The 14,199-nt window shown below is 49.7% G+C and overlaps 1 protein-coding gene across 1 annotated transcript in view; it reads right to left on the bottom strand.

The window, feature by feature from the left end:
- PRPF40A (pre-mRNA processing factor 40 homolog A) overlaps positions 1-14,199 on the bottom strand; it is a 235,613-nt gene that overhangs the window by 207,052 nt on the left and 14,362 nt on the right. Inside the window, 1 exon segment of the mRNA XM_033944203.1 lies at positions 3,057-3,194. Within this exon segment, the coding sequence (XP_033800094.1) occupies positions 3,057-3,194 (138 nt within the window).

The following is a 14,199-nucleotide window of genomic DNA, read 5'->3' as shown; positions in this document are numbered from 1 at the left end:
CACAGGGACCGGCTCGACGGCACGAAGCTGGAGCAAAGTCTGAGCTTCCTGAAGAAGAAGGGCGGACTGGGTTAAGTTGGAAGGATACTTTCTTGGAGGATGTTCCGGAGGAACTTGATGGAACTGAAGAAAGTATCCCTCTCTTACGATGGAAAGGACCCAGAGGTCAGTGGTAATAGTCGTCTATTGATGTTAAAAATGATGGAGACGACCTCTGATGGGAAAAACCGGGGAGGGCAGAACAATGGAAGTTATGCTCTCTATGAGACAGTCAAAAAGGCTGAGGGGCCTTGGGGACAGCAGAAGGCTGAGGCTTTTGTGGGGGCTTCTGCTGGTGCTGTCTCTTCACAGGTTGACGGGATGGTGGGCGCCTGCTTCGGTGGGCAGCGCCGCTGATAGATCATAAGCGGGCAAGACGGACAAGCAAGAGCAGGCTTGGGCTTCTGACGTAGAATGGATTGAAATGACTTCTCATGCTTCAACAGCTTCTCCGTTGCCGCCTCGATGGACTCGTCAAAGAGGTCGGCTCCCGCACATGGAACGTTCGCCAGCCTGTCCTGGAGATTCGGGTCCATATCAATGGTCCGAAGTCACGCCAGGCATCGCATGGCCATCGAACAAGCAGCAACTCTCGCAGCGAGTTCAAAAGCGTCGTAAGACGATTGCATCATCTGCAGATGAAGTTGGGACAACGACGCCAGGACTTCCGAGTACTCGAAGTGAGCCTGAGGGTCCAAATATGGTAGAAACTTCTGTAGAATTGAGAGAAAAAACTCAAAGTAGGTCGCAAAGTGAAACCTATAATTCAGGACTCGAGAGGTCATCATCGAGTTCTGGTAGATGCGCCTGCCAAATCTGTCCATGGTCTTGCCCTCCCAGCCAGGAGGAGTGGAGGCATAGACCTGGGAGGGATGAGACCGCTTCAAGGAGGTCTCTACCAAGAGTGACTGGTGAGAGAGCTGTGCACCGGCGAAGCCTTTATGGTGCACCATGCGGTACCTGGCATCCAACTTCCCGGGGACAGCGGGGATGGAGTAAGGAGTCTCGAAACATCTCATGAAGGTCTGGTCCAGAAGCTTATGCAGAGGCAGACGAAGAGACTCAGCTGGAGGTTGGGGAAGATGCATCGTCTCCAAATACTCCTTGGAAAACTTGGAACCCGAGTCCAGGGTAATATCAAGATCCACCGCCATCTGACGCAGGAAAGATGAGAAAGACAGTTGGTCAGCCAGAGCCGGGCCTCGAGAAGGGCTCGATGAAGTCGAGGCGTCCTGATCCTCAGAGGCCGAGGTTCGGCAGGGAGAGAACGATCCCATGATGTCCTCGAGCTCCGGCATAGGATGAGGCGAGTAAGCCAGCGGAGAATACTCCCTAAAGGGCTGCTTACGACGAGGCGAGGCATGCCTCGATGAATGTCTCGAGCGACGACCAGAACTGTGGCTAGAAGCAGGTCTCGAACGTCGAGGCGAGCAAGTCCCAGACGAGGCGTCCAGCGAGTAGATGGGGCTGGCGGCAATGGATCGAAGCAGAGGAGGCTGAGAAGAAGCCCCTCGAGGCACCCGCCAAGCCTCGAGGCTCAGCATCGAGGACGAAGGATCCGCTCCAGGCAGTGTGGAGGATTCAGCGCCATGCATCAAGTGAATCGATGGCGGCATGGGCAAAGACTCTAGTCCTTGCGAAGCATGCCCCGAAGCCAGACCAGACACTCGCCGAGACTCGGCTCCCAGCAGCAAGAGTGTACGTCGAGGGGGCACCGGAGGTGGCTCGATCTCGCAGGAGGCCTCCGCGTGCCCAGGCTGGATTTGGGAGAGAAGCGTCATCCCAATCTTAGTAAAGAGCTCAACGAATCGCTTCTCCATCATGGCATGGAACGAAGCCGGCAAGGAGGGATCCGCATCTGCAATGGGACCTCCTGCACGGACTTCGCGGTCTCAGCCGCCAAGGGGCTTGGGCTTAGAAGCCTTGGGCACCTTGAGCACCACTGGAGGAATGGGAGGCTGCATTACCTGACCCGAGACAGCGGAAGGCACCGCAGCAGGCATCGGAGTTGAAGTCAGCACGAACGAGGTAGGCTTGAGAAGACTCGAGGCCAAAGAGGTCGAAGCGGAAGCCGAAGGCGCGGCGCTCTGCGATGAGGACAGCTCCGGTTACGCCTCCATGCTGAACAGCGACTCCCACAAGATGCAGCAACGCTTGAAAGCACGTGCTATAAGTATGGAGCAAGTCCGGCACGATTTCGGAAGGTGTTGAGGCCCGAGACACTGAATACAGCGTCGATGAGGGTCCGTCAATGAAATCGCGCGCAGGCACTTGACACACTTTTTAAAACCGGTGACAGGCCGGGACATAGGCCGAAAAAGTTCCGCCGCAAGATCAAAGCCGCAGGGCCACGGCCACGTGGCCTGCCCGGTCAAACGAACGGAAGAAATTTTTTTTTTTTTTGAAAAACAAGAAAACGCAATGCGAACCAACGATAATGAGTAAAAGAACCCAAAACCGCGGACTCAGAAGGCACAAGTGAAGTTACTTCGCGCAGAGAGTCGAAGACGGACTTCTCGGCTCCGCGGAAAAGTAAGAACTGAGGAGACGCACCCAGTACATCGGGCGGGTAGGCACTTGCGCATGCGCGGTGCGGGCAACTCGAAACTTCTAAAGTTTCTACAAGCAAGTATGCTTGTGAGATGTCCGCATCAGGGCTCCGTTGGATGACGTCACCCACTAGTGAGAATACCTGCCTGCTTGTCCTGGGATAACTCCAGCATTGAGCTGGCGTTAGTTTTCCCGTGTAACATGGGGGTTTGTGTGCGCTAAAAACGCTAGCACACCTTAGTAAAAGAGGGGGTTAATTTTCCCCACCACCAAATTTCCCCGTCCCGCCCCACCCAGCTATTTTTTCATGCCACCCAGCTGGAAAAAATTTCTGGGGAGAACACTGTACTCTCCAAGCTACCAGTCTAATTCACACAGATAGTAACTTCTGTTGGTGTACAGCTCAGAGAGCACAGTAACTATCTACAGAACAATTTTTCAAGTGAAAAAGATAAAATTTAGTTTACCTGTCCCATTGGAGGTCCACTCATAGGTGGCATCATTTGGGGCATCATTCCATGTGAAACTGGTGCCAGGTTTGGTGGTCTCTGACCCATAGGAGGTATTCCCATAGGTGGATAGTGAGGAATGACTGGATGAGTCATCTGAAAACATATGCATGCATTTGAAAAATCAGTGAAACATTTAACTGTTTTCCCCACAGTGGCACAAAAAATTTTTTAAAGAGGAGGAAAGCCTCTATTCTACACCCAGCCCCTTTGTGTTTTTCAAATTTACATCATACTGAACATTCCCTGGCTTACGAGTAAAGTTCATTCCTTTCAAGGTACAGTATATGCAAACCAATTCATTTGGAAATATTACCCCAAAAGAAATCACTTTAAAATAACAACTTTAGAAATGTAACTCAGGAAGGTAAAAAGTCATGATTTACCTATTTAAAAATCAGAACTTTGTTCCATCTACATGAAACTTTGTAAACCATATATATATGCACATATAATAATATTGCATTTTCAAACCAAGCCAAAGCAAAACATTCAGTGAGGAATGCCCCAAATGCCTTCCAAGCCTAACGTAACTTTTACCTTTATTGATTTTGGAGCCCAAAAATGGGGGTCTCAGCTTATATTCGGGTCAGCGCCCACCCGACCCCCTCCCGAACCTGTTGCAGGCCTCCACCGGGTCTGCCATAAGACCTGGTGGGCCAGCAGTGGGCTAGGACAGGAAGGATCCCACCCACAGGTTCAGGTTTCTTTAAAATTTGAATATATCGCTTATAATACTTCTAAGCAATGTACAGTTTAAAAATTTGGGATATAATATTACAAATCAATAACATATACTAGACCACAAACATGAAACAATAGGAGCAGGGCTGACTCAAAAAGCGTTTACTCACCGTCCTGGTTCCACCGTACCATGAAAATCCCCAGTGGGCCAGGACAGAAGGGATCCCTCCTGCCTCCTGTCCCAGCCAACTGCCTTGCACCTCCCTCCCACCTCCTCCACACACCTTTTACGATCCCCGGTTGTCCAACGGTGAACCGGAGCAGAACCAGCCTTCCTGTGCCCCTGCCCCGTGGAGGGCCGCTAGTGATTGGCTGCCGCAAGTTTTGGCGAGACCTGCAGTGACAATTCTCTCCAGAATACTTAGATCCTCTTTAAACTGTCTCAAGAACTGGGCTGTAACCTCCACATACTGTTGCTTGTGCAGATCAATAAGCTATTTGAGAATTCATTGTGCGCAGACTTTCCTGTATCCAAAGTCATCATGCATTATCTGATATCCAAATTTGCAGCCAATTGAGACACCTTTTTCCATCAGTCTCCTCTAATCAAGACATCTGCCCTGCCAATGTGCTCTTGTGTATGTGATGTTGATGGGTGACCAGAACGATCTTTGTCGGTTACACCTGTACTTCCCGCTTTAAACCTTTTTATTCGCTCATAAACCTTTCATTGATTCATGTTGCTATGTCCATACTGAGTCAATATCTGACAGCGAATTTCCACAGGTCTCCCTCTGCCAAGTGCATACAACACTAGAGAGCTGCACGGGGACAATGAGGAACCCGTGGGTTTCCCCTTCGGATCCGCGGGGTTGGAAGCAGCTCGAGCTGAAGGGCTTGAATATCTTTGCGCACGTCTCCTTTTCCTGCCCTCCATCCGCAGCGCTCCTAATACACCACTCGTAGCCGACTCAGAATTCTTCCCCTGACGTAAGAGCTGACGTCAGAGGGAAGGCTTTGCGTTGGCCGCATGCAGGGCCCGCTGCCCTGCAAAAGAGTGTGGCTCTGACTTCAGGGGTGTACAGTCTTGTGGGAGGAGGGCAGAAAAGGAGGGAGCAAGCGGACACCCATGCATTATAACTAGGAGAAAGTGCCTTGGGACAGTGGAGGGGCCCAAACGCGGGACACAGAAGGGAGGGAGGGAGTGTGTTTTTGGACACAGAAGGCATGAACTTGGGAGAAGAGGACAGAGGAAGGGAGGGAAAAAGATACTGAGGTAGGGGAAGGAATAGAAAGGGAGAATTGGGCATGAGTGTGTCAGTGAGAGGGAAAGAGAGATGGTGTGCATGGGGAATGGAAAAAAGAGGAGAATTTTTGGTTGTAGGGAGGGAGTGAGGTACAGATGATAGGGAAGAAAAAGATGAGAGGGTTGTGGTGGAAAGGGAACAGTGGGACAGGTTGAAAGGGATGCAAGAGGGAAGAATGCTGGACATAGTGGTGAAGGGAATGGAGGGAGAAATGTGGCATGGTGCTGGAGAGGAGTGATTGAAGGAGAAATGTTGGGCATGGAGCTGGTGGGCAGGAACGGGTCCAGGGGATGAGAGACAGATAAATGCTGGACCATGGTAGGAGGAACCAATGGACAGCAACAGAAATGTTGGGCAAAAGGAACTCCCGGCCACCTGCAGAGGAAGTCCTCAGCTGACATAGCTTGGGGGTCCTCATCAGCTGAGTATTTATATTTTATATTTACATTAGAGGCTCTGGTAAAAACCCGTTTACATTCTTCCCAATTAATATTTCCAAATTAATAAAGTGTCTTTGCTTATTTGTATGGGTTTCTACCAGAGCCTTTAATTAAATGAAATAACTATTTCTAAAGTTTATAGGGACAGGCGGGTATGGATTCAATTACTTGTGGGGATGGGTGGGGATGGATTTGATTTCAGCGGGAACGGGTTTGATTTCTTTCCCCATGCAACTCTCTACACTACACATTGTTCTTCGATGGTGCAATCTTGCAATGGAGCGTCCAAGTTTCTGACCTCACGGCTGCCACATGACTAAAGGTTGGCGCTGCACTGTGTGTGTATGAACTATCCAACATGTATAAGTACATATGTTGCATTTCACTAGCTCTGTTCCGGTTATCGCATAATCTTAACAACTGTCTTTAATTTTTCATTTGCCCTCGTAATACCTCTTTCCTACCATTTTGATAAAGACAGCTAAGAAAGAATATGAAGAGAAACTTGCAAAAGAGGCAAAAACTCATAACAATTTTTTTAGGTACATCAGAAGCAGATAACCTTTGAGGTAATCTGTGGGACCGTTGGATGATCAAGGAGCAAAAGGGACGCTCAGGGAGGAGAAGGTCATAGGGGAAAGACTGAATGAATTCTTTGCTTCGGTCTTTACGGAAGAAGATGTTAAGAGATCTACCTGAACCGGAAATGGTTTTCAAGGGTGATGATGCGGAGCAAGTGAAAGAAATCTCGGTGAATCTGGAAGATGTACTAAGCCAAATTGACAAGTTAAAATGTGATAAATCGCCTGGAATAGATAGTATACATCCCAGGGTACTAAAAGAACACAAACGTGAAATTGCTGACCTGCTGTTAGTGATCTGTAACCCGTTGCTAAAATTGTCTGTAGTGCCTGAAGATTGGAGCGGGGCCAATGTTACGCCAATTTTTAAAAAGTGCTCCAGGGGAGATCCGGGAAATTACAGAGCGGTAAGCCTCACTTCAGTGCCGGGAAAAATGGTAGAAACAATTATAAAAATAAAATTGTGGACGTATAGACAAACATGATTTAATGAGACGGAGTCAGCATGGGTTCAACTGAGGGAGATCTTGCCTCACCAATTTGCTTGACTTCTTTGAAGATGTGAATAAACATGTGAATAAAGGTGAGCCGGTTGATATAGTCTCTCTAGATTTTCAGAAAGCTTTTGATAAAGTTCCTCACGAGAGGCTCTTGAGAAAATTAAAGTGTCATGGGATAGGTGGCAAAGTTCAGTTGTAGATTAGGAATTGGTTATCAAATAGAAAACAGAGGGTAGGGTTAAATGGTCATTTTTCTCAATGGAGGAGAGTAAATAGTGGAGGGCCGCAGGGGTCTGTAGTGGGACCGGTGCTATTTAACTATGATCTGGAAATTGGAATGACGAGTGAGGTGATTAAATTTGCAGATGACACTAAACTGTTCTAAGTTGTTAAAACGCATGTGGATTGTGAAAAATTGCAGACGGATCTTAGGAAATTGGAAGACTGGACGTCCAAATGGCAGATAAAATTTAATGTGGACAAATGCAAAGTGATGCACATTGGGACGAATAACCGGATGCTAGGGTACACCTTGGGGGTTAGCGCCCAAGAAAAGGATCTGGGTATCACCGTAGACAATAAGATGAAACCTTCCACCCAATGTGCAGAGACAGCCAAAAAAAGCAAATAGGATGCTAGGAATTATTAAAAAAGGGATGGTTAACAAGACTAAGAATGTTATAATGCCCCTGTATCGCTCCATAGTGCGACCTCATCTGGAGTATTGCATTCAATTCTGGTCTCCTTATCTCAAGAAAGATATAGTGGCGCTAGAAAAGGTTCAAAGAAGAGCAACCAAGATGATAAAGAGGATGAACTCCTCTCATATGAGGAAAGACTAAGACAGTTATGGCTCTTCAGCTTGGAAAAGAGATGGCTGAGGGGAGATATGATTGAAGTCTACAAAATCCTGAGTGGAGTAGAACGGGTAAAAGTGGATCAATTTTTCACTGTCAAAAATTACAAAGACTAGGGGACACTCGATAAAGTTTCAGGGAAATACTTTTTAAACTCAGAGAATAGTTAAGCTCTGGAACGCATTGCCAGAGGTTGTGGTAAGAGCGGATAGCAGAGCTGGTTTTAAGAAAGGTTTGGATAAGTTCCTGGAGGAAAAGTCCATAGTCTGTTATTGAGAAAGACATGGGGGAAGCCACTGCTTGCTCTGAATCAGTAGCATGGAATATTATTAAGCCTTGGGTTTTGGCCAGGTATTAGTGACCTGGATTGGCCACCGTGAGAACAGACTACTGGGCTTGATGGACCATTAGTCTGACCCAGTAAGGCTATTCTTATGTTCTTCGAGAATACATTCCACAAAGAGACCAAATAGCAATGTTACTTACCGTAACAGTTGTTATCCAGGGACAGCAGGCAGCTATTCTCACTAGTGGGTGATGTCATCCGACAGAGCCCCGATACGGACATCTTGCAAGCATGTCTTGCTTGAAGAAACTCAGAAGTTTCGAGATGCCCGCACCGCGCATGCGCCAGTGCCTTCCCGCCCGATGTACCGGGCGTGTCTCCTCAGTTCAGGTAGCTAGCCTGAGAAGCCAACCCAGGGGAGGTGGGTGGGACGTGAGAATAGCTGCCTGCTGTCCCTGGATAACAACTGTTACGGTAAGTAACATTGCTTTATCCCAGGACAAGCAGGCAGGTATTCTCACTAGTGGGTGACCTCCAAGCTAACCCCAATGGGATGGTGGGAGAGTTGGCAACTTAAGAGAACAAATTTTGTAACACTGTTTGGCCAAACTGTCCATCCCGTCTGGAGAAAGTATCCAGACAATAATGAGAGGTGAATGTATGAACCGAGGACCAAGTGGCAGCCTTACATATCTCCTCAATCGGTGTCGATCTGAGGAAGGCTACAGAGGCTGCCATTGCTCTGACCTTATGGGCTGTGACCTTACAGGGAAGGGATAATCCAGCCTGGGCATAGCAGGAAGAGATACAAGCCGCCATCCAATTAGAGATGGTGCGCTTCGATACAGGTCGTCCCAACTTGTTTGGATCAAAGGAGACGAAAAGTTGAGGAGCAGTTCTGTGTGGCTTTGTGCGATCCAAGTAGAAAGCTAGAGCACGTTTACAGTCCAGAGTGTGCAAAGCAGATTCCCCAGGATGAGAATGAGGCTTTGGAAAGAACACTGGAAGTATGATGGATTGGTTGATGTGAAATTCAGAGACCACTTTAGGCAAGAATTTTGGATGAGTACGAAGGACCACCTTGTCATGATGGAATACAGTGAACGGTGGATCCGCCACTAGGGCCTGAAGCTCACTGACCCGGCGAGCTGACGTGAGGGCCACCAGAAAAACCACCTTCCAGGTGAGATACTTAAGTGGAGCCTTGTTGAGAGGTTCAAACGGAGGCTTCATAAGATGAGACAGGACGACATTGAGATCCCAAACCACAGGAGGAGGTTTGATAGGAGGGTTGACATGGAAAAGTCCTTTCATAAATCTGGAAACCACAGGATGAGCAGACAAAGGTTTCCCCTGTAGAGGCTGATGGAAAGCCGCAATAGCACTCAGGTGGACTCGTATAGAGGTAGACTTGAGACCAGACTGAGACAGGTGTAGAAGATAGTCCAATACAGAAGATAGGGAAGCTCGCTGAGGTTCCGTGGCATTGGAAATACACCAGGAAGAGAATCTAGTCCATTTTTGGGAATAGCATTGTCGAGTAGCAGGCTTCCTGGCAGCCTCCAAGACCTCCCTCACTGCTTGAGAGAACTGGTGAGGAATTATGTTGAAAGGAACCAAGCTGTCAGGTGGAGAGACTGCAGGTTGGGATGAAGTAGTGAACCTTGATGTTGAGTAAGTAGTGAAGGAAACACTGGAAGTACTGGCTCCCTGCTGCACAGTTGAAGTAGAAGGGAGTACCACGGTTGTCTGGGCCACCGAGGAGCAATCAGAATCATGGTGGCATGGTCTGATCTCAACTTGACCAGAGTCTTCTGAATGAGAGGAAAGGGAGGAAACGCATATAGGAAGCGATTCCCCCACTCCAGTAGAAAGGCGTCTGCCTCGAGGCGGAGAGGAGTGTAGATCCTGGAGCAAAACTGAGGCAGCTTGAAGTTGTGGGGGGCTGCAAAGAGGTCTATCTGAGGCGTTCCCCACTGAGCAAAGATCTGATGAAGGGGTTTGGAATGGAGCGTCCATTCGTGAGGCTGGAGAAGACGACTCAATTTGTCTGCTAAGACATTGTCTTTCCCCTGAATGTAAACAGCTCTGAGGAAGGTGTTGTGGCGAACCGCCCAATCCCAGACTCGAAGAGCTTCCTGACAAAGAGGGGCCGAGCCCGTGCCCCCTTGTTTGTTGACATAATACATGGCGACCTGATTGTCTGTGCGAATAAGGACCACCATGTCGTGAAGCAGATGCTGAAAAGCTTGGAGAGCATTGAAGATGGCCCTGAGCTCCAGAAGATTGATTTGATGGAGGCGTTCCGCACTGGTCCAGAACCCCTGAGTGCGAAGACCATCCAGATGGGCCCCCCATGCATAGTTCGATGAATCGGTTGTGAGAACTTTCTGGTAGGGAGGAGAGTGAAACAGCAAACCTCTGGATAGATTCGAAGAGGTCATCCACCAGAGAAGAGACTGCCGTAGAGCAGGAGTGACTGCAATGTGACGGGACAACGGATCGGACACTTGAGTCCACTGAGATGCCAGGGTCCATTGAGGAATCCTGAGATGTAGTCTGGCAAAAGGCGTCACATGAACTGTAGATGCCATGTGACCCAAGAGGACCATCATGTGTCTCGCCAATATGGATGGGCGAGAAGACACCGACTGGCAGAGTAGAAGAAGAGCATCCATGCGTTGAGGAGGAAGGAATGCTCGAAGTTGAATGGTATCCAGAACAGCCCCGATAAAGGGGAGAGACTGGGTGGGCTGAAGATGTGACTTGGGGAAGTTGATCTCGAAGCCCAGACTCTGCAGGAAACAAATTGTAGTCAAGGTCGCCGAAATGACCTCTGGAGCCGACGGTGCCTTGATGAGCCAGTCGTCGAGGTATGGAAACACCTGAAGACCCATGTTTCGGAGTGCAGCGGCCACCACCACCAGACACTTCGTGAAGACTCTGGGAGACGAGGACAGGCCGAATGGAAGCACTCGATACTGCAGATGTAGATGTCCCACCCGAAATCTGAGAAACTTGCGGGAGGCCGGATGAATCGGGATGCGAGTGTAGGCCTCCTTGAGGTCCAGAGAGCATAACCAATCGTTCTGCTCGAGGAGGTGATAGAGAGAAGCAAGGGTCAGCATGCGGAACCGCTCCTTGACCAAAAACTTGTTGAGGACTCGAAGGTCCAAAATGGGACGCAGATCGCCCGTCTTCTTCGGAACCAAAATGTACCGGGAGTAGAACCCCCGGTTTTGCTGATCTACTGGCACCGGCTCGACGGCTCGAAGCCGAAGAAGAGCCTGCGCCTCCTGTAGAAGAAGAGCGGTCTGCGTCGAGTTGGAAGGATACTCTCTTGGCGGATGGTCCGGGGGGACCCGTTGGAAATGAAGAGAGTATCCCTCTCTTACAATGGTAAGGACCCAGAGGTCCATGGTGATTGTCTCCCATCGATGACAAAAATAATGGAGACGACCCCCGATGGGAAAAACGGGAGGAGACAGAACGAAGTCGGTTATGCTCCCTGGAAGAGAGTCAAAAAGGCTGAGTAGCCTTGGGTGCAGCCGGCATCTGAGGCTTCTGCTGAGGCTTTTGAGGAGGCTGTCTCTTTGCAGGCTGTCTCGCAGGAGGAGTCTGTCTCAGCTGATAACGCCGCTGGTAAATCAGAGGCGGCCTAGAGGGACGAGACTGCTGAGGCTTAGGCTTAGGCCGCAGAATAGACTGGAAGGACTTCTCATGGTCCGAAAGCTTTTTGGTAACAGTCTCGATAGACTCATCGAACAGATCAGCCCCCGCACAAGGCACATTAGCAAGTCTGTCTTGGAGGTTCGGGTCCATATCAATGGTACGAAGCCATGCCAGGCGACGCATGGCGACCGAACAGGCCGCAGCACGTGCCGAGAGTTCGAAGGCATCGTAGGAGGATTGCATTAGCTGCAGGCGTAACTGAGAAAGGGTCGCCACCACCTCTTCAAATTCGAATCGAGCTTGAGCATCGATAAAAGGGATGAACTTGCGGAGCACCGGCAAGAAAAAATCCAAATATGAAGAGAAGAAAAAATTATAATTGAGCACTCGAGTCGCCATCATCGAATTCTGGTAGATACATCTACCAAATTTATCCATCGTCCTCCCTTCACGGCCCGGAGGTACCGAGGCGTAAACCTGGGAGGGATGAGATCGCTTGAGGGAGGACTCGACCAGAAGTGACTGATGAGAAAGTTGCGCCCCCTCAAACCCCTTGTGATGGACGATGCGGTATCGAGCATCCAATTTACTGGGAACTGCAGGGATGGAATACGGTGTCTCAAAACAACGCATGAAAGTCTGGTCAAGCAGTTTATGCAGAGGAAGGTGAAGCGTCTCCGCTGGAGGGTGAGGTAAATGCATGGTGTCCAGATACTCCTTAGAATATCGAGAACCAGTGTCCAACGTCACATCCAAATCATCCGCCATTTGTCGAAGGAAGGATGAAAAAGATAGTTGGTCCGCCAGCGCCGGCCGGCGAGACGGACTAGAAGAAGTGGAAGCCTCCGGATCCAGAGAGAGCTGAGAGCGGCAAGGAGAATAGGAGGTAGATGGTCCTCATACTCCGGTCCCTCAGGCGGGGATAAATCCGACGAGGAGTATCCCATACGCTGGATCTTCTTTTGTGGAGACACCTCCGAATGACGTGAAGAGTGTCGAGATGAGTGTCGAGATCGATGCCCCTCCCGGTGACGGGATGGGGAGCGAGATCTTCTGTGCATCGCACGATCCCCCGAAGCCTCCAAGGAATGGATGGGACTTGATGCAGTGGATCGCAGAGGTGGTAAGGATGCGGACTCACGCAGTGCCACCCAGGTCTGGTATGGAGTGCGGAAGAACTCTTCCTGCGATGCAGTATGCCCAGGACTTCGACTATCAGGGGCTGACACAGCACTCTGCTGTCGAGGGGGCGTGATGGGCTCTAAAGGTGGCATATTACTAAATGAAGCCCGCCTGGAAGCACCAGCCGCCCTCCTCCGATCCTCCTCATCGAGCAGAGAGATCGTACGACGAGGAGGAGGGGGAGGGGGCGGATCGCCCCCCGGGACCGAGACCAGGAGGTCACCCTGAATGGAGGCGATAAGCCGGGGTCCCATAGACTGCATAAGCTCGACAAACTGAGCTTCCAGCAGGGATCGCAGCGAAGCCGATATGGAGGGATCCGCACCGAAAGGGGGTCCTCCAGCACGGTCTTCGCGCTCCTTAGTGGCCAAGTGCTTCTGCTTGCTAGCTTTAGGCACTTTGATGACCACCGGAGGAACAGTGGAAGGCGGTACCTGAGCCGAGGAGACGGGGACAGGCACCGATGCTGAACCGGAAGCAGAAGTCGGAGTGAACGATGCCGGCTTCACGATGCCCGATGCAGGGGTTGTCGATGCAGGCTTCGAACGAACTGGCGAAACCGCAGTGGAAGTTGAAGCAGACGGCTCTTTGGCAGACTCCATCTTAAACATCGACTCCCAAAGTAAGCAGCGTCGTTTGAACGAGCGCGCAGTGAGCGTGGAACAAGGCCGGCACGATTTCGGAACGTGGTCTGGACCAAGACACTGAAGACAGCGTCGATGCGGGTCCGTCAACGAAATCGCACGCTGGCACTTGCTGCACTTTTTAAAACCGGTGATTGGCCGGGACATAGGCCGGAAAATCGTCGCCGCTAGGTCGAAGGCGCTCGGCCTAAGCCACGAGGCCGGCCCGGCCGAACCGCCGGAAGAAATAATTTTAACTTTTTTTTTTTTTTAAAAACAACTTAAAATTGAAAGAAATCAAATAAACAACGAAACGCGGTAGTAAAGAAGGCAAATATACTGAAATTCAGTCAGCGCAGAATGAAGTGAAACTTCTCAGCTCCGCGGAAAGAAAAGAACTGAGGAGACACGCCCGGTACATCGGGCGGGAAGGCACTGGCGCATGCGCGGTGCGGGCATCTCGAAACTTCTGAGTTTCTTCAAGCAAGACATGCTTGCAAGATGTCCGTATCGGGGCTCTGTCGGATGACATCACCCACTAGTGAGAATACCTGCCTGCTTGTCCTGGGATAAAATATAATGTTATTTCAAATTTGGCATAGCTTCTTTTTGTTCATCAATACTATGCTCAGACACCACATATTACTATTTGATCGCAGTGCTAAGATGACAGATAAAGCCTGCTGTGGAGGCTGTAGGAAGGAGTTTGTCTACCATTCTCAAAGGCACATGTTCTCTTTTGACTTCTTCCAGAGAGCTTTTCTTTATTAGCTCTGCTACCTCTTCCACAATGTCCCCAAAATGGCTGTCACCTCAGACAGGGAAATCCATCAACTTTTGAAGCACTGGCTTGAGGTCCGAGATATGCAGCCATGAGAGTATGCGCATATCAATAATTACGGTGGAAACCCTGGATGCAGTATCAAAAATGGCTTGAGCGATATGTTTCTGAAACTCCTTCTGCTTACT

This window comes from Geotrypetes seraphini, chromosome 5 (assembly GCF_902459505.1).
Source record: "Geotrypetes seraphini chromosome 5, aGeoSer1.1, whole genome shotgun sequence".
Taxonomy (NCBI): Eukaryota; Metazoa; Chordata; class Amphibia; order Gymnophiona; family Dermophiidae; genus Geotrypetes; species Geotrypetes seraphini.
Note: the sequence above shows the minus strand (reverse complement) of the source record. Positions and strands in the feature narration are given on the sequence as shown.